A 20,855-nucleotide genomic window follows, 5' to 3' on the forward strand; every position below is an offset into this window, starting at 1 on the left:
AAGAAGGCAGAAAAAGAGGGGGAAAGGGAGCAAAGAACAAATGGGACAAATAGAAAACAAGCAGCAAAATGGTAGATTAAACCCATCCTTACCAATAATCACATTAAAGGTAAGTAGTCTAAATACCCCAGTTAAAAGCAAGATCAGTTAAATGCCGTCTACAAGAAACCCACTTTAGATATAAAGACACAACGCAAAGTGAAAGGACAGAAAAACACATGGCATGCTAACACTAACCGAAAGAAAGTTGGAGTGACTATATCAATATCAAAGTGGATTTCAGAGCAAAGAACATAACACAAAGAGGAACATTTCATGTAATACAGGGTCACTTCATCAAGAGGACACAACAATCCTAAATGTTAATGCACCTAAAAGTGATCTTGGAGGACTGTGCAAACGATAGTGGCACTGATGACAAGTGGGGATCTGGCCGAGTTATACACTTAATAGCTGCAGTAGAGAAGACGGACAAAGATGATGACACAACAGGCATTCAGAAGAGAAGGATGTGACCATTAAATGGATGGCACCTAGAATATGTTTTCTAAAAAGACCCTTCTTAGAATAGCTCTGCAACCTTGTGGTAAAGGGTATTTTGTTGCATACAATTCTGTTGGGGAAACAATGCCAACAAAACTAGTACTTGATTAGTAATGAAAAATGTGTTTATAGATAAACTCCATGTGTGCTTCGAGTGAGCTGTGGTTGAATAACTTCCACACTTGGCAGAACACAGGTTAAGTTTATGTCGATTACTCATGGAGCTCATGGTTACTTTATGCACTTGTAAATGCAGCCGCTCATCCTGCACTTCCTAGCTAACTTCCAGCCCAGCCGCCTCACGTACCAAGTGGCTTTGGACCAGTTGTTGAACCACGCAGAGCTTCTGTTTCTTCTTTTTTGTCAAACGAAGATAATGATGCTCTTCCCAAGATGGAAGTTAGCGCTGAAGGAGAGGAGACAAGTGATTGAACACTCAGAGGCTTCATGCAGTAGTGGTTGCTTTACTGTTTTATTGTAATGTCTGCAAACAAATGCAGTGCAGGCCTATTTGGAAGAGGCACATCCTGGAATGTGCCTGTCTCCTATTTAATGTGTAGAGTCATTGGCATTTCTTGCAGTGTATCTGCTTCTTCTGAGTCGAAATGGAAAGAATTAGCTAAAATATTTGCCAGAGGAATGTGTTGTGGAGCCTTTTGCAATCTGCTTATCCCCCAAGTTTATCATAATTCTTAGAAGAGTGCACTGTGTTTTACATCTGAAGCAACATTTAACTTGAAGAAAGCACTGCTTTTGTTTGTAATCACCTACTTAGTCTACTGACAGTTTGAAAGGCTTGCAAAGCAACCCACAAGTATTGTTTTCTTCTGACTCGCTGTATTTATTTAGTGATGAATGATACCTTATAGTAAGATCCTAAGTTCAAAGCATTTACTGTTAAGGACAAAGTACAAGACAAGAAAAATGGGAAGAGGGATTGCAAAAAGATGAGAAGTGAAAGCTTTATTTTAGAAAGTTATAGGAAATAGGACTGGATTTATGGATGGGCAATAGAGAGGAAATTAGTGTTATTAATAGATTAAATATGCTCTATAACATGGCAGGCACTATAGAATACATAAAAATGTAGAAATGCTTGGTCTGTCTCCAATATTTTGTGTGGTTTATCTCCTTTAATCTGCCCAACAGTCCTGTGTAATGGGTAATGTTACCTTCAGTTTTACAGATGAAAAAACAGGCTCTCAGCTTTAAGTAACTTGCCCAAGGCCTTCAGCTAGCAAGCAGCGGAGCTGGATTTGAACTCAAACAACCACAGACTGTGTTATCTGCACACAATTATTTTCAGTGATTTTTGAAAATAAAATCAGTTGGAATTGGAACAGGACATTATCCCGCATGATGCAGAAAGTCATTATTTTCTTGAATAAATCTTTGTGGGTAAAAAGGTAGCTTAGTGGATGGGAGTGGTAAAAAATTATTTGGCAAGAAAAGAATAAGTGGCCCTCCAAATACAGAAAAGTTTATATTTCTGATAGAGAAGTGTAAGTTCCTGCAGACAACTGGTTCTCAAACTTGGGCGTGCATCCCAGAGTTTGCTGCCCGAGAACCTGCGTTTCTAATAAGCCCCCAGGTGTGGCTGATGCTGCTTGTCCGGGGGCTGCACTTGGATATCGTTGCTGTAGACAGTGTGAGAAGGGTGGAGACACAGCCAGCGTGTGTGAGAGGAGTTCATCTGGGGGGCGGCATTCAAGGGGCTGGGGAGAAGGGTGTATAGTATATGGGTAAATCGTGGGTTTTTTTTTTTTTTTAACATCTTTATTGGAGTATAATTGCTTTACAATGGTATGTTAGTTTCTGCTTTATAACAAAGTGAATCAGTTATACATATACATATGTTCCCATATCTCTTCCCTCTTGCATCTCCCTCCCTCCCACCCTCCCTATCCCACCCCTCTAGGTGGTCACAAAGCACCGAGCTGATCTCCCTGTGCTATGCAGCTGCTTCCCACTAGCTATCTATTTTACATTTGGTAGTGTGTATATGTCCATGACACTCTCTCACCCTGTCACATCTCACCCTCTTGTTTTTTTTTGTTTTTTGTTTTTGGCTGCTCCATCCATGCATCTTGCAGGATCTTAGTTCCCCGACCAGGGATTGAACCCGGGTCCCCGGCAATGGAAGCGTGGAGTCCTAACTACTGGACTGCCAGGGAATTCCCTAAATCGTGGTTTTTAACAAGTCTGGGATAGTCAAGCTCGTGTTTTAGACTATGCAAAATAAAACACCTCTGCTAACTGTGGCTGAAAGAAGGTGGTGGTGAGGAGGGATGTAAATTACTTATAAGAACCTCTTAGAATGTAGGTTAATGGCTGTTTTCAGATGTTGCTAGTGTCTAGGTCAGTGCCTGGCATATAAAAAGTGCTCAATAATAATTTCTTGCATGTTACTTCACCTCTTAGAATGGCTATCATCAAAGACAAGAGATAGCAAATGGTGAGGATGTGGAGAAAATGGAACCCTCATGCAGTGTTAGTGGGCATGTAAATTGGTGCAGCCACTATGGAAAACAGTATGGAGTTTCCTCAAAAAATTAACAGTAGAACTACCATGTGATCCAGCAATTTGACTTCTGGGTATATATCTGAAAGAAATGAAATCACTATGTTGAAGAGATATCTGCACCCTCGTGTTCACTAACAATAGCCAAGACATGGAAACAGCCTAAGTGTCCATTGACAGATGAGTGGATAAAGAAGATGTGGTGTATGTATACAGTGGAACACTACTCAGCCACAACAAAGGAGGAGATCCTGCTATTTGCAACAACATGGATGGATCTTGAGGGCATTATGCTCAGTGAGATAAGAGAAAAAAACAAATGCTGTATGATCTCACATATATGTGGAATCTTAAAAAAAAAGAAAAACCTCATAGAAACAGAGATCAGATTTGTGGTTGCCAGGGGTAGAGGAATTGGTTGAAGGTGGTCAAAAGGTACAAACTTCCAGTTATAAAATAAATAAGTTCTGGGGATGTAATGTACAGCATGACGACTATAGTTAATAATACTGTATTGTGTATTTGAAAGTTGCTGAGAGAATAGATCTTAAAAGTTCTCATAAGGAAAAGGACATTTGTAACTATGTGAGGTGATGTTAACTAAACTTATTGTGGTAATCATTTCACAGTATATACATATATCAAATCATTCTGTTGTACACCTTAAGCTTATATAATGTTCTGTGTCAATTATATTTTAACAAAACTAGAAAAAATTATTTGTTGCATAAGTGGACAAAGAAGAGAATGAATGAAGAACTCCATATGTTAAAACCACTCAGCAATTATGTCCTCCCATTCTTCTTAGATCTCTCTCATAAAAGCATTTTTTAAAAATTTATCTTTTTGGCAAGGATAATTTTGGGGAAATTTTTCAGAATATACAAGGGGATGTTACAGTAAATTTCTTTCCTACTCTTGTCCCTTTTCCCTGGTTTCTTTCCTTAGAGGCCTTAACAATTCTTAACAATTTCTTTTTCATTGTTAAGTTTCTTAAGTATCCTTCCAGGATAGTCTGTGTATACATTTGTGTGTATGTGTGTGTGTACATTTTTTAAAATGCAAAAGTAACATAGCATACTATACCACTGTTCTGTCCTTCCTTTTTTCATTTAACAGTATATTTTATTGATCATTTTATATAGCTCATGTGTAAGGCTGACTCTTTTAATTGCTCATTTTATTTAAATTCCAAACTATGGAGATACCATTATTTAAGTATTTCTCTATTGGTGGACATTTAGATAGCGTCCAATCTTTTGACATAGTTAAAAACGTAGTAACTATCCTATATACATTTGTGATTTGGTAGATATTATCAAATTGCCTCCAGAGTTAGATGAAATAGTTCACACTCCTATGAACAATTTAAGAGAAAGCCTGTTTCCCATATCCTCAAAAACAAAATGTTTTATGAAATTTTTTGTCTTTGTCAATTTGGTGAAAAATAGTATCCTATTTTAGTTTTTTATTTTAGGTTTTATTTGTATTTTTCTAATTGTGAGTGAATTTTTGTATTTTTTAAATGTTTATATGTCAACTGCATTTCTTTTTCTGTGAACATTTATGTTGCATGATTACTTTATAATTGTGCATACTAAATGAATTTAAAATTGATACCTGAATTTTTTTTTCTACATAGGATTTCTTAATATTTGGGATCTAAGGACTGGAAGGTATCCTATTCATCGTTTTGAGCATGATGCAAGAATACAAGCACTAGCCCTCAGCCAGGAAGATGCAACTGTTGCCACAGCTTCTGCTTTTGATGTCGTAATGTTATGCCCCAATGAGGAGGGATATTGGCAAATAGCTGCAGAATTTGAAGTTCAGAAACTGGTGAGCTTTTAGTCTGGTCATTTTATTTTTCATTCTTAGAATCTCTGGGTCTGATATAAACAGATAGTAATGATGTTGGCAGTGCCCATTCACTCAGGGCTTTCTGTGGGCCTTATGTCCATAAATCTCACAACAGCCTTGCAAAATAAGTAGTTTTATTTTCCTCATTTACCAAGAAGCCAATAAAGTCTTGGAGCAGTGAATTGACTTGCCCCTGATAAGAAGTTGTGATTCTGACCTCAAGGCTGACATCGGGGCTGCAGTTTCTCATCACTGTGGTCCTCAGCCTCCTTCACATTAACAGGACGTTCACCCCTGGAAATCTGAGATCAGGATCTGGCCTGATAACGTAAGTGAAGATGAGCTCAGTGGTACCATCGCAGGCTATGTGGGATAGAAAGTTTCCATCCTACACTTTCTCCATCCGAAGATTTTCTCACTTGGCATTAAGGGTAACTCTTGAGTGAGTATAGATTCAAGTCAGTGTTAATCGGGTAGCCGTGTTCCATGACGTCATGTGTGAAGCTCAGTTAACCTTACTAGTTCATTAAATAGAGCCTGTTTCTGAGTTCATTTGTACATGAGCCTCAACATTTGCATGGTGGGAGATGATTTGGTGGTAAGAAGAAAGAGCTGAAATCTGTCTGTGCTGAATTTGGATTTAATTTAAAGCAAACTTGGTTTTGGCACTGGTGGGGGAGTGAACAGAAAAGCCAACGCTGAATAATGAATTGATGGCCTGACCTGGAACAAATCCTGTTCCTCTCCCTTTTCCCCTGGTGAAAACCTTGTTAGACATGAATAACTAAAAAGCCATGGCATCACCGCTTCACCTCTGTAAGCTGCTTGTCCCTTTAATGCTCAGCCTCTGCGGTTCTAGTGTAGTGTTCTCAAAACTGCCTGATGCTGTCTTCTTCTCTTGGGGTTTTATTAGAAAAATGTGAAAGTACCATATTCCTGTCTGTTCTCAAAACTACATAGTGCTTGTTATTTGGTTTCTGCCTAAAGAACACTGTAGATCAACAATAGCTTTATGAACTCAGACAATTACTTGAGACGTGAGTCCCTTCAGAAAGTGCAAATCCGGCCTTGGCAATAAGGTGGCATCCTGGCACCGACCGGAAGCTTTCTGAAGTAGTTTACAGTTCCCAGAAAATGGCACAAACGCAGTCAGTCTGAGCCTCTTGGTCTATCACACATCCAGCATGAAGGTGAATTAAATGGCTAGACTGAGGATGTTGATTTTAGGAAAGCAAGAAGTGATTTTTAGGATGGGGGAGAGAGGAATGAAGCAGCCATTGCTGGAGGCCTGTGTTATAGTGCTCTTTATGTATTATTTCTCACCCTGGGTGAGGGCTGGCCACAGAATGTACTCTCTCTGGAAAAGGCAGCTCCTGGCCTGGGTAGCTGGGCCATCTTTGTCTTCCTGAGACAGGCTCCCTGAATCACAGTGGCAGTGTTCCCAGGTTTGTAATACTGGCCTAGAACAGCCGTCCTTCGCGATGGGCCCTCGGCTGGGGATGTGGGACCACCACTCACACTGGGTCCTTAGGGTTAGCAGAGCCACCCAGATGTTTACTGTCTCAAGCGCTTCTGGACAGTCCTCAGGATTCAGGCCTTTGAACTCGTTTGGCTTCTTGTCAGGAACCGTGGATTTTCATAATTACATAGGTGGCTTGCCTTCTGCTTTTGTACTCTCAGAATTTACTCAGGGAGGTGAAAACCCGATGTAAACTGCACTCGGGGGAAGCATGCCACTTACGAACGTAGGAAAGCAAATTATTCTTAAAGGCAGCTCCTCATACCCATGCAGATTAGAGAAAGTAGTAGCAGTAATGCAGCTGGAGGACTGTGGCATAAAAATGCTTGCAGTGGCCTTCCTACCCTAAGATGGCATTGAAAGCAGGAGAAAGTAGGTAACTTGGGTGCTTTTAACCTTTTAGCAACACATTTTTGCTATTTGCACAAATGTTAAAATGTGATTTTGGCTAATTTGGAACTGAGTGAATTTTATTTATTCAGTTTCTTGTGAAAAAAAGAAAAACTAACTTTTATTTTTGAATAGTTATTCTAGCCTTGTGGTTCAGAATTTAAAAGACACAATAAGGTTTACAGTGAGAATCTCCCTTCCACTCTGTCCCACAACTCATTTCCCTCCCTGAAGGCAGCCGTTGTTAGTTAGATTTGTGCATGTACAAGACAAGCGTGTCACAGGCTTCCTCTGCCCCACCTTTACACGCAGTAGCCCGCTGTGAATCCTGTTACCTTGCTTTTTTCCCCCAAATTTATCTTAGAGGTGACTCCGTTTGTTTGAGTTTATAAAGGATGTCTTCCTGCTTTTTTCTGTGACCATATGGTATTCCAATACATGGATATACTGTAAGTTATTTAATTAGTCCCTTAGTAAGGCATGTTTAGGGTTTTCTAGTTTTTAGCTATGACCAAATAGTGCTACAGCAAATAACGTTGTACACAGTCGTTTTGCATAAATGTGAGTTTATTTGTAAATAAATTCCTAGAATTGACTTGCTGTGTCAGAGCATATGCACATCTGACATTGTGTTAAGTGTTCCCAGATTTTGGACCAGATTACATCCCACCAACCTTAATGGAATCCATAAATGTGGTTGTCCCCCCTCCACTTCCAGCCCAATGTCTTATCAGACTAATTGATCTTTACTGATATGACAGATGAAAATGCTATCTTGGTGAAGTTTCACCTTTTCTCTTGTTAGGAGTGTGTTGTGTTTCTTTTACGATGAGCATCTTTTCATTTGTGTAGCAACTGTGTTTCACTTCCTGTGAACTGGCCCTTGGCCCATCTTTTTCTCTTGGGTTGCTGGTCTTCTCATTGATGTGTAGGACGAATTGTGTATTTTTGAGCAAGTCAGGATGAATTGTAGGCGAGACCTGAAGGACTAAAATGACTCTTATTCTTTAACAGGTTGACTACCTTGAAATAGTTCCAGATACTGGAAGGTATCCTGTGGCAGTAGCCACTGCTGGAGATCTGGTATACCTGCTAAAAGCCGAAGACTCTGCCAGAACCCTCCATTATGTCTACGGGCAGCCTGTCACATGTCTAGATGTCTCCGCCAACCAGGCTGCTTTTGGTGTGAAGAGTCTGGGATGGGTGTACGAAGGAAACAAGGTACAAAAATAGCAAGATGTGCAATTAACAAAAAAGAAGATGGATTTTATTTTTTAAAAGGCAATTTAAAAATTAAAGATCTCTAATATATTTTTAAAAGATGTGTTCAGGCAATATATATCAGCCTGGTTAAAAAAAAATCAGGTATTTCTAAATGATATAATACGATAAGTAATTGTTTTCTTTCTCTTCCCTTCCCCCAGCCCTATTCCACAGAAGAAACTATTAACACTTTTTAGGTATCCATCTAGAAAATTTTAATGCATATATAGGTACATTTATACACTAAAAAACATACCTTTGTTGAAATGAGATCATAGTATACATACTGCTCTGTGCCCAACGTTTTTATTCAGTAATGTACCCTGGAGAGCATTCCATGTGAGCTCCCTCTCCCTAGAATTCCAGCGATGCTTACAACCCGTAGTCTGCTTAACTAGTCTCCTCACTAGTGGGCATTTAGGTTGCTTTCTGTGTTTGGGCTGTTATAGACAGTGCTGCAGTGCATGTTGCAACTTGTAAATCTCTAGGATAAATTGCTAGCAATTATGTTGCTTGGTCAGAGGGTTGATGGACATTGCCAAGTTGCCTTCTAAAAAGGTTGCATCAAAATTTACATTCTTATCCACAGTTTGTAAAAGTGCCTCTGATACTCTTTGAGCCAGAAACAGGGAGACAAGTTTTTAATCGAAATTCTTTGCATGATGACTCAATTTTATCACTACTTAGTATTTTACCGTCCTGACTGCAGGCCAAGTACTTAGTCTTAAAGCTGACTTACAGAACTCTTTCTCTTCCCGTGGAATCGGGGGAGAGGGATAAAGGTTTGTTTTGTTTTGCTTTTCCTCCAATTTGCTGGGTCTTGACCTTGCTGGCAGTGGGTGTAATCCCGGGAAGGAACTTCTCTGAGCCAGCAGCTCCTCTGACGACGTCCTTCTCCTAAGGAAGGCGGCCCTTTTCCCGTAGCAGTGTTGTGACCTGGAAAAGAGCCAGTCTCTGGATGCGCACCGTCTGTGTTCCAGCTCCAGCCCTACCACCTGCTACCCTGTGTGACCTTAAACAGGTTGCTTAACCCTCATTATGCCTCAGTTCCCTCATTTGTAAAAGGGAGTTCATAATGGTACCTACTTCACAGAAGTGTAGGATTAAATGAAAACATACGTGTAAAGCTTTAAGCATAGTACCTGGCATTGGAGAGTTAGCGATCACTGTGTGCTTCCTGTTCTTTCTAGCACTCATAGTTTGAGTCTAGCCTCTGGTTGTGATTTTTACATCTTCTTTCTCCTATGTAGTCACCTGTAAGGTCAAATCTCACCTATCTAGGTGTTCACTGGCTTTGCAACATGGATTCCAATTATATATTCTTCAACCAGGAAGATACATAAAGCTGTAGAAAATACATGTGGCTTAGTTTAGTCTCACTGTGAGAAGGGATCCCTTTGTGCTCAGGTTGGCCTGCTTTGCTGGAGTATATTCAGCATATCTTAGCTGGAAAGTCTGTGATGATATAATTCCTGTGTTTTGTCTTCCCAGGAAGTTGGGGGAAAGGGACAGCAATTGGTTTCCTAAGGCATTTTCCTTTCTTAGCCTTTGAAAACACTTTCTTTTCTGATCCCTGGTGAGCTCATTTGATGAGAGGAGAGAGACTGTTTGCTTTCTAATTTTTCATCCATCATGCTTTTCAAGTTTCAGTTATCTCACTTATTTCTCGAGTTCTCAGTGTAGTGAGGTGATAGATTATTTAATCCTAGCCTGGTTTAAATTTTTCATATTTTTAATAAACTTTTCATCTAACAGGTCCTATTTCTCTTTGACTTACCTGAGTGGATCTATTTCTGTAGTGATACAATTGCAGTGGATATATTTGAGAAACCAGTTAAAGGGATAGCTCAGCACAAAATTAGACTGGGAGCATCCTTTAGGTGTTGATGTAAGTAGGCACTTTTTTGGATGCCTCTCAATATTTCCAACCCAATTAAAAAGCATTAATTATAATAATTAGCTGATTCTTATGTTAATTTGATGAAAATTCATTTTTAAAAGTTTATAGTCCCTCTAATAACTTGTTAACGGGTAGTTTTCATTGGTGTTTTAAAATTAAGAGTGGAAGTAAATTTGCTACAAGAATGTGTTTAAGTGCCTCTTTGAAACCTGACAGTAGCATTTAGTCATCCAAATATTTTGTGGGTACCCCACCAAACCTCCAGACACTTGTGTGGGTGGGTGGGTTGTTGTTAGTAGTGCTGGTGATAACTCTGCATTGAGATGCTTTTCCAGCATGAACGCCACCCACTTGAACGTGAGGGAAGCCAAGCTTTAACTGTGAAACTTCCCTTATTTTTGCAGAGGTAGGACTTTCTATCTGATTACATTTAATGGATTTTCTGCTTCCTCAGAAAAACCAGCATTTCTGTGTGAATTAAGCCATGTAATGGGTGGCTCTGTGAGATTTTAGTAGCATCCTGCCATCCCATAATGTACTGTCATAATTCTTAAGTCTCATGTGCAGGCCCTGTGTCACCTTGCTTGTGAGCTCCACGCTTTGGTCCTGTCAGTCTCTGTCCGGCCTGGCAGCACGTTTTACTAGGTTGGTATGAGACTGAGAGCAGTAGAGTTTGCCTGGAGCTGTGTCCACGTGAGGGTTTGTGTCTGTGCCTCTGGGCCTGTATGTTTAGGATTCAGATGAAGGCTTTATGAGAACAGAGAGTCTGGTTTATCTTCTTTTGTACCTGATACAGAACTGGGGGTTAGCTAGAGTCCACTGTTGATTAACTGTGATAAAAGCAGACATGGGGACTTCCCTGGTGGCGCAGTGGTTAAGAGTCCGCCTGCCAATGCAGGGGACACAGGTTCGAGCCCTGGTCAGGGAACTAGATCCCACATACATGCCGCAAGCCACAACTAAGGAACCCTCGAGCCGCAACTAAGGAGTCCGCCTGCTGCAACTAAGACCTGGTGCAACCAAATAAATAAATATTAAAAAAAAAAAAAAAAGCAGACATGAAGTTCAAATGTTGGTAATAGAATTTTAGTCAGGAACTGAAATTTCCCTGACCTGTAGGAGTATTTCAGCAGTGTTACTTTTGTTTACTTGGAGAATGTCTTTACACCATACGATGATCACATTAGCATTTTATAGGCACCACAGCTGTCTGAGCATCAGTAATAATGGTTCAGACTCATCCATTCACATATCTACTAGTCAACCTGTCATGTATTTATCACAGAGAGTTACAGAGCACCAGTCGTGTCCTGGCATCGGAGCATTAAACAACATTGTGCACAGATTTCAGCAGATGGGTATTTGTCAAGTAACTTAGCTCTGTTAGTAAACATACATAGTTTTCTAAGGAAATGAAACCAAGTAACTTAGCAGAAATTTATCCATTTAATCTTAAGAAAAAGCTTGTGAATACAGCTGGTTCAGTCATTTCCAGCTCTGGTAGGAAGGCTCAGAGAAAGTGTTAGTGCTTGGGTACATTAGGGGCCACGCTTGGGTTTGCCAGCATGTTCTTTGGCCAAGTAATAAAGTTGTAGGAAAAAAAAGGCTATTATCTGTTTGCACTCTTTCTTAAAAGAGCAGATCTTTAAACATCTTAAAAAAAAAAAAGAAAGTATTTTTTGACTAGGTAATGCATTCACCTGCTTCAGAAATCAAAAGACATGAAAGGGAGGGTGTGCAGTGGGATGACTCCTTCCCACTCTTTTCAACCCGCCACCCAGTTTCTCTTCCCGGAGCAGCTAAATCAGTGTTGCCAGTGTCCTGCACATCCTTCCAGAGATGTTTTATGCATATGTAAGCAAATTGTCCATACATGCCCTCAATCCCCTCTTTCTAAAAAATAGAAATAGTAAAATACTCTATTTTTGTCCTGCATCTTGCTTTTTTGTGCAACAGAATCTCTTGGAGATCATTTCATCATTTCTTATAACATAATAAAGAACTTCCTGATAGGTTTTTTTATTTTTTGCGATTTTGTGATATTGCACCTTGTAGTTGTACCTTAAGTAATTCTGCGACCCTACCCCCTATTGATGGATGTTAGCTTGCTCCCAGTCTTCTGCTATTGTGAACAACACTTGGTCCACATGAACGTATTTGTAGGATTAGTTCCTCAAAGTAAAGACTTGCTGGGTCAGAGGGGGCTGTGCCTTCATGATTTTGATAGCTGTTGCCCTCTATAGTAGGTGTTCCTTGGAAAGTGGAGGATGGCAGTGCATCCCATTCTCCTAGCAGTTTCTTAACATCTTTCCTCTCACAGGCTTTACAGAAGGGTCACAACAAAATGAGGCCAGAAGGAATAAACAGAGCTCTGTTTGGTGCTGCCTTCATTTATTTTGTAGCTCTCTACTTTGAGGATGAATGACCTCATCTAGAATCCCATGCTTCACCTAGAATCAGTGCAGTGGGACTGACAGCCTTATCAGACCACCATTAGTGTGGACAGAGCTACAACACACACTGATATGTGCCCCTTCTCGGCTTGTTTGCTACCATTTGAGGGAGAACCCATGGTTCTTTAAAGACAGTAGGCTCACCTGCCTCTCTTTTGTAAAATGAGGAGGGTTGGACATGTGACTTTTGGTCTCCTGTCCAGCACCCACGTTCCTTGATTCTTTAAGCAGTTAGGTGGTTTAAGCTTTTTCCTTTACCTGTGGAGTCGTGTTGAGCTGGTCTATCCTTGGAGGCTACTGGGGAGCTGAGAGTTTCTGAAATGGGTTGAGGAACCCATTGCTCTCCTGTTACTTCTCTAATGGGATCTTCTAAGGGCCATGCTTATTGCTGGCAGGAATGATTGGGCAGGAAATTGTTTGGTAATTTTTCATCAATTCCTGTGTCTTTGTGGGCAAGGGGTATGTGGTGAGAAGGGCTGCTTGAAGGTCTTTTAGATGAAAATGGACCCTTAAGTGTTGACGTTGCATTTTTGGGTTCTCATACTTCAGTGGCAAAAATGATCTTAAAGGTAGTCATTGCTAAGTGGCATATGATTGTAAAAGAAAACAAATGGAATAGCAGTTGCTCTGGCCTCATCTCTTCATCATGTTGCAGGGCAAAGATCAGTGTCAACTCTGTTAATGTGGCCCTTTGTGCCCAAATAGCCCTTTAAAATTTGTTTTTAGTCTCATACTTCCTGAATCTGTCAAAAATACTTCCACCCATGAAAACGTTTTTATGATGCTAATCATCTTTATTATTTCTTTTGCTGCCTGAATTAAATTTTGCTCTCAGAGGTGGAGGGTTAGGAGATAGAATTGCCTCATTTAAGAGCATTATGTTGACGATGAGTCTCATGCCTCATAAAGGAAGAGAGAGACCCACTTACAGCTCTCAGCATCATTCTGTGTATTTGGATATATTTCCTAATTTAGTTCTGAAGTGCTTGGCATTCGGTGGCAGATTGTATTTAGCAGCACACGGCGCGCATCCTAATCAGGGTGACGTGAGTGAAGTAATCTAGGAGGCTGGGGTGTGTTTGACAAGGACACTGGCTTGGCACTGCTGCCTCAGCTTACATCACGCTGGAAAATAATTGCTAACGTCTCCTAGGATAATCATTCCCTGTTCGTGGACGTGAAAAGACTCTGGATTGGTTATTGCACTCGTCACAAGTTGAAATACCTATCTGGAAGAGCCTTTGGGATCAAAGGCTCGTGGATTCTGGCACCATTCTCCATACCTACACCAGAATATGAAATCCATCTTTCCTTTTGTTCAAGGTTCCATTCCAGAGGAGAACTAAAAACTGTATTTTACAAGCAGGATGAGTAATTTGAAGTTGAAAGTTCACAAAGTAAATAAGTGTCTCATTTCCTCTTCACTTTCACCTTAAACCTTTAACATTTTTCATATTTATTTACTTTCTGCTTGGAAAAGTTTAAGAAAATAGCTCTTGGAGACCAGTTTTCTGGGTTGTTGAGTGATGCTGACTACCAAAGGGTCCACTTTTGTTGCTAATGTTGCTGTCATTGTGAACGACTGCTTACTGAACACACACTATTTGCTGGATATCTGACCATGCTGCAAACAGGGATGTCTCAAACGTGATATCCACGTCGGGGCTTACCTCCTTGTGGGCTTTAACAGCAGCTTAGTGATACAGAGGTGGTTTTCTCCATGTTGAGATGGACATGATGTCGTAGGGAGACCTTCACGGTTAATTTGCTGAATTCCAAAGTACTGAAAAGTTATACAGGTAAATACATAGATGAGGATTGAATATTCATGTGCATTTGTACATGTTTTAATATTAAAATGTATCAGTGGTAAGAGATTGGTTCAAGGTGGCGGAGTAGAAGGACATGCGCTTACTCCCTCTTGCGAGAGCACCGGAATCACAACTAACTGCTGAAGAGTCATCGACAGGAAGACACTGGAACTCACCAAAAAGATACCCCACATCCAAAGACAAAGGAGAAGCTGCAGTGAGAAGGTAGGAGGGGCGCAATCACAATAAAATCAAGTCCCATAACTGCTAGGTGGGTGACTCACAAACTGCAGAACACTTATACCACAGAAGTCCATCCACTTGAGTGAAGGTTCTGAGGCCCACGTCAGGCTTCCCAACCTGGGGGTCCAGCAACGGGAGAAGGAATTCCCAGAGAATCAGACTTTGAAGGCTAGCAGGATTTCATTGCAGGACTTCGACATGACTGGGGGAAAAAGAGACTGTACTCTTGGAGAGCACACACAAAATAGCATGTGTGTCAGGACCCAGGGGGAAGGAGCAGTGACCCCCATAGGAGACTGAACCAGACGCACCTGCTGGTGTTGGAGGGTCTCCTGCAGAGGTGGGGGGCGGCAGTGGCTCACCACGGGGACAAGGACACTGGCAGCAGAAGTTCTGGGAAGTACTCCTTGGCATGAGCCCTCCTGGAGTCTGCCATTAACCCCACCAAAGAGCCTGTAGGCTCCAGTGCTGGGTCATCTCAGGCCAAACAACCAGCAGGGAGGGAACTCAGCCCCACCCATCCGCAAACAATCAGATTAAAGTTTTACTGAGAGCTCTGCCCACCAGAGCAACACCCAGCTCTACCCACCACCACTCCCTCCCATCAGGAAGCTTGCACAAGGTCTTAGATGGCCTCATCCACCAGAGGGCAGACAGCAGGAGCAAGAAGAACTACAATCCTGCAGCCTGTGGAACGAAAACTGCATTCACAGAGAGACAGACAAAATGAAAAGGCAGATGACTATGTATCAGATGAAGGAACAAGATAAAACCCCAGAAAAACAACTAAATGAAGTGGAGATAGGCAACCTTCCAGAAAAAGAAGTGAGAATAATGATAGTGAAGATGATCCAGGACCTCGGGAAAAGAATGGAGGCAAAGATCAAGAAGATGCGAGAAATGTTTAACAAAGACTTAGAAGAATTAAAGAACAAACAGAGATGAACAATACAATAATTGAAATGAAAAATACACTGGAAGGAATCAGTAGCAGAATAACTGAGGCAGAAGAATGGATAAGTGACCTGGAAGACAGAATGGTGAAATTCACTGCCATGAAACAGAATAAAGAGAAAAGAATGAAAAGACAGCCTAAGAGACCTCTGGGACAAAATAAAATACACCAACATTCGCATTATAGGGGTTCCAGAAGGAGAAGAGAGAGAGAAAGGACTCGAGAAAGTATTTGAAGAGATTATAGTTGAAAACTTCCCTAACATGGGAAAGGAAATAGCCACCCAAGTCCAGGAAGCAAAACCCAAGGAGAAACACACCAAGACACATAGTAATCAAATTGACAAAAATTAAAGCCAAAGAAAAATTATTAAAAGCAACAAGGGAAAAACGACAAGTAACATACAAGGGAACTCCCATAAGGTTAACAGCTGATTTCTCAGCAGAAACTCTACAAGCCAGAAGGGAGTGGCATGACATATTTAAAGTGATGAAAGGGAAGAACCTACAACCAAGATTACTGTACCCGGCAAGGATCTCATTCAGATTTGACGGAGAAATCAAAAGCTTTACAGACAAGCAAAAGCTAAGAGAATTCAGCACCACCGAACCAGCTCTACAAAAAATGCTAAAGGAACTTCTCTAAGTGGGAAACACAAGAGAAGAAAAAGACCTACAAAAACAAACCCAAAACAATTAAGAAAATGGTCATGGGAACATACATATCGATAATTACCTTAAACGTGAATGGATTAAATGCTCCAACCAAAAGACACAGGCTTGCTGAATGGATACAAAAACAAGACCCATATATATGCTGTCTACAAGAGACCCACTTCAGACCTAGGGACACATACAGACTGAAAGTGAGGGGATGGAAAAACATATTCCATGCAAATGGAAATCAAAAGAAAGCTGGAGTAGAAATGCTCATATCAGATAAAATAGGCTTTAAAATAAAGAATGTTACAAGAGACAAGGAAGAACACTACATAATGATCAAGGGATCAATCCAAGAAGAAGATATAACAATTATAAATATATATGCACCCAACATAGGTGCACCTCAATGCATAAGGCAACTGCTAACAGCTATAAAAGAGGAAATTGACAGTAACACAATAATAGTGGGGGACTTTAACACCTCACTTACACCAATGGACAGTTCATCCAAACAGAAAATTAATAAGGAAACACAAGCTTTAAATGACACAATAGACCAGATAGATTTAATTGGTATTTATAGGACATTCCATCCGAAAACAGCAGATTACACTTTCTTCTCAAGTGCACACGGAACATTCTCCAGGATAGGTCACATCTTGGGTCACAAATCAAGCCTTGGTAAACTTAGGAAGATTTAAATCATATCAAGCATCTTTTCTAACTACAATGCTATGAGATTAAAAATCAATTACGGGGGAAAAAAACGTAAAAAACACAAACACATGGAGGCTAAACAATATGTTACTAAATAACCAAGAGATCACTGAAGAAATCAAAGAGGAAATCAAAAAATACCTAGAGGCAAATGACAACAAAAACACAACGATCCAAAACCTATGGGATGCAGCAAAAGCAGTTCTAAGAGGGAAGTTTATAGCAATACAATCCAACCTCAAGAAAGAAGAAAAATCTCTAACAATCTCCACTTACACCTAAAGGAACTAGAGAAAGAAGAACAAACAAAACCCAAAGTTAGTAGGAGGAAAGAAGTCATAAAGATCAGAGCAGAAATAAATGAAATAGAAACAAAGAAAACAGTAGCAAAGATCAATAAAACTAAACGCTGGTTCTTTGAGAAGATAAACAAAATTGATAAAGCATTAGCCAGACTCATCAAGAAAAAGAGGGAGAGGACTCAAATCAATAAAATTAGAAATGAAAAAGTTACAACAGACACCGCAGAAATACAAAGCATCCTAAGAGACTACTACAAGCAACTCTATGACAATAAAATGGACAACCTGGAAGAAATGGACAAATTCTTAGAAAGGTATAACCTTCCAAGACTGAACCAGGAAGAAACAGAAAATATGAACAGACCAATCACAAGTAATGAAATTGAAATGGTGATTAAAAATCTTCCAGCAAACAAAAGTCCAGGACCAGATGGCTTCACAGGTGAATTCTATCAAACATTTAGAGAAGAGCTAACACCCATCCTTCTCAAACTCTTCCAAAAAATTGCAGAGGAAGGAACACTCCCAAACTCATTCTGTGAGGCCACCATCACCCTGATACCAAAACCAGACAGAGATACTACAAAAAGAGATAATTACAGACCAATATCACTGATGAATATAGATGCAAAAATCCTCAACAAAATCCTAGCAAACAGAATCCAACAACACATTAAAAGGATCATACACCATGATTAAGTGGGATTTATCCCAGGGTTGCAAGGATTCTTCAATATACACAAATCAATGTGATACACCATATAAACAAATTGAAGAAGAAGAACCATATGAACATCTCAACAGATGCAGAAAAAGCTTTTGACAAAATTCAACACCCATTTATGATAAAAACTCTACAGAAAGTGGGTGTAGAGGGAACCTACCTCAACATAATAAAGGCCATATATGACAAACCCACAGCAGACATCCTTCTCAATGGTAAAAAACTGAAAGCATTTCCTCTAAGATGAGGAATAAGACAAGGATGTGCACTCTGGCCACTGTTATTCAACATAGTTTTGGAAGTCCTAGCCACGGCAATCAGAGAAGAAGAAGAAATAAGAGGAATACAAATTGGAAAAGAAGAAGTAAAACTGTCACTGTTTGCAGATGACATGATACTATACATAGAGAATCCTAAAGATGCCACCAGAAAACTACTAGAGCTAATCAATGAATTTGGTAAAGTAGCAGGATACAAAATTAATCCACATATATACTAACAACGAAAGATCAGAAAGAGAAATTAAGGAAACAATCCCATTCACCATTGCAACAAAAAGAATAAAATACCTAGGAATAAACCCACCTAAGGAGGTAAAAGACCTGTACTCAGAAAACCATAAGACACTGATGAAGGAAATCAAAGATGACACAAACAGATGGAGAGATGTACCATGTTCTTGGATTGGAAGAATCAACATTGTGAAAATGACTTTACTACCCAAAGCAATCTACAGATTCAATGCAATCCCTATCAAATTACCAATGGCATTTTTTACAGAACTAGAACAAAAAAAATCTTAAAATTTGTATGGAGACACAAGACCCCAAATAGCCAAAGCAGTCTTGAGGGAAAAAAACGGAGCTGGAGGAATCAGACTCCCTCACTTCAGACTATACTACAAAGCTACAGTAATCAAGACAATATGGTCCTGGCACAAAAACAGAAATATAGGTCAGTGGAACAGGATAGAAAGCCCAGAGATAAACCTACACACCTATAGTCAACAAATCTATGACACAGAGGAGGCAAGGATATACAATGGAGAAAAGACAGTGTCTTCAATAAATGGTGCTGGGAAAACTGGACAGCTACATGTAAAAGAATGAAATTAGAACACTCCCTAACACCATACACAAAAATAAACTCAGAATGTTTTAAAGACCTAAATATAAGGCCAGACACTATCAAACTCTTATAGGAAAACATAGGCAGAACACTTTATGACATAATTCACAGCAAGATCCTTTTTGACCCACCTCCTAGAGAAATGGAAATAAAAACAAAAATAAACAAATGGGACCTAATGAAACTTAAAAGCTTTTGCACAGCAAAGGAAACTATAAACAAGATGAAAAGAGAACCCTCAGAATGGGAGAAAATGTTTGCAAGCGAATCAGTGGACAAAGGACTAATCTCCAAAATACACAAACAGCTCATGCAGCTCAATATTAAAAAAAGAAACAACCCAATGAGAAAATGGGCAGAAGACCTAAATAGACATTTCTCCAAAGAAGACATACAGATGGCCAAGAGGCACATTGAAAGCTGCTCAACATCACTAACTATTAGAGAAATGCAAATCAAAACTACAATGAAGTATCACCTCACACCAGTTAGAATGGGCATCATCAGAAAATCTACAAACAAATGCTGGAGAGGGTATGGAGAAAGGGAACCCTCTTGCACTGTTAGTCGGAATGTAAATCGATAACAGCCACTATGGAGAACAGTATGGAGGTTCCTTAAAAAAGTAAAAATAGAAGTACCATATGACCCAGCAGTCTCACTACTGGGCACATACCCAGAGAAAACCATAATTCAAAAAGACACATGCACCCCAATGTTCACTGCTGCACTATTTACAATAACTAGGTCATGGAAGCAACCTAAATGCCCATTGACAGACAAATGGATGAAGAAGATGTGGTACATATATACAATGCAATATTACTCAGCCATTAAAAGGAACGAAATTGGGTCATTTGTAGAGACATGGATGGACCTAGAGACTGTCATACAGACTGAAGTCAGTCAGAAAGAGAAACACACATATCATATGTTAACGCGTATATGTGGAATCTGGAAAAATGGTACAGATGAACCAGTTTGCAGGGCAGAAATAGAGACACAGATGTAGAGAACAAACGTACGGAGACCAAGGGGGGAAAGTGGAGGGGTGGTGGTGGTGGGATGATTTGGGAAATTGGGATTGACATGTATACACTGATGTGTATAAAATGGATGACTAATAAGAACCTGCTGTATAAAAAAAATAAATAGAATGTATCAGTAATTGATATAATTGTTAGTATATTGTTGATAATAGTTTTCACATGTTGTGAAAACCCTGAAATGCCTCCATAGAGCCCCAAGGGCTTCTCAAGACAACGTCTCTGACTTAGAGACCTTTGAGGACCTGACCACCTCTGATATTCTCTACAACCATGATGGGTGATTCTGCAAAAACTATTTCTTAGAACGCTGCCACTTCTTGTAGAAGCTAAGAGTGCTTCAGGATCTCCAGCGATCCTGAGCTACTCCTGGGAGGGAGTGATGGAAGTTATAGAAAGTGAATATAGGGAAAAGTATTTTCAGCTAAGTCGGGTAGTGGTATAACCACTGGGGACTTGGAGTCAGATAATCCTGAGGCAAGCTGCTTACATGCCTTAGGCTTCCCGTTTGGAAATGGGAGAATACCTGGGGAAAGGAGGTAATGTGCTTATGGCTGGTGCTCAGGACTTGTTAGGTGCCTCCTTCACCTCCCCATCCCCACCAGCTTTGGGGTCAGGTCAGAGTTCATCAGGAAAGCCTGGGCAAGGGGGCAGTCCAGGCAGAGGCACCAGGCCTGGAGGAGGGTTTCTGGGGGGCCAGGAAGCAGTGCTGGGGTGGTCCAGGCGGGCTGGAGCACAGGTGCCGTGGGCTGGTGTGGGAGCTGTGCTAAAGCCATACCTGCTAGGATTCATTTTCCTGAGAGCTGTTTTACAAGAAC

At 40.3% G+C, this 20,855-nt stretch overlaps 1 protein-coding gene across 1 annotated transcript in view; it reads left to right on the plus strand.

Moving 5' to 3' along the window:
- FBXW8 (F-box and WD repeat domain containing 8) overlaps positions 1 to 20,855 on the plus strand; it is a 117,747-nt gene that overhangs the window by 64,674 nt on the left and 32,218 nt on the right. Inside the window, exons 6-7 of the mRNA XM_082416817.1 lie at positions 4,707 to 4,903; positions 7,848 to 8,054. Of these exons, the coding sequence (XP_082272943.1) occupies positions 4,707 to 4,903; positions 7,848 to 8,054 (404 nt within the window). The remainder of the gene's footprint in view (positions 1 to 4,706; positions 4,904 to 7,847; positions 8,055 to 20,855) is intronic.

Source organism: Balaenoptera physalus (assembly GCF_965194825.1).
Source record: "Balaenoptera physalus genome assembly, chromosome: 12".
Lineage (NCBI taxonomy): Eukaryota > Metazoa > Chordata > Mammalia > Artiodactyla > Balaenopteridae > Balaenoptera > Balaenoptera physalus.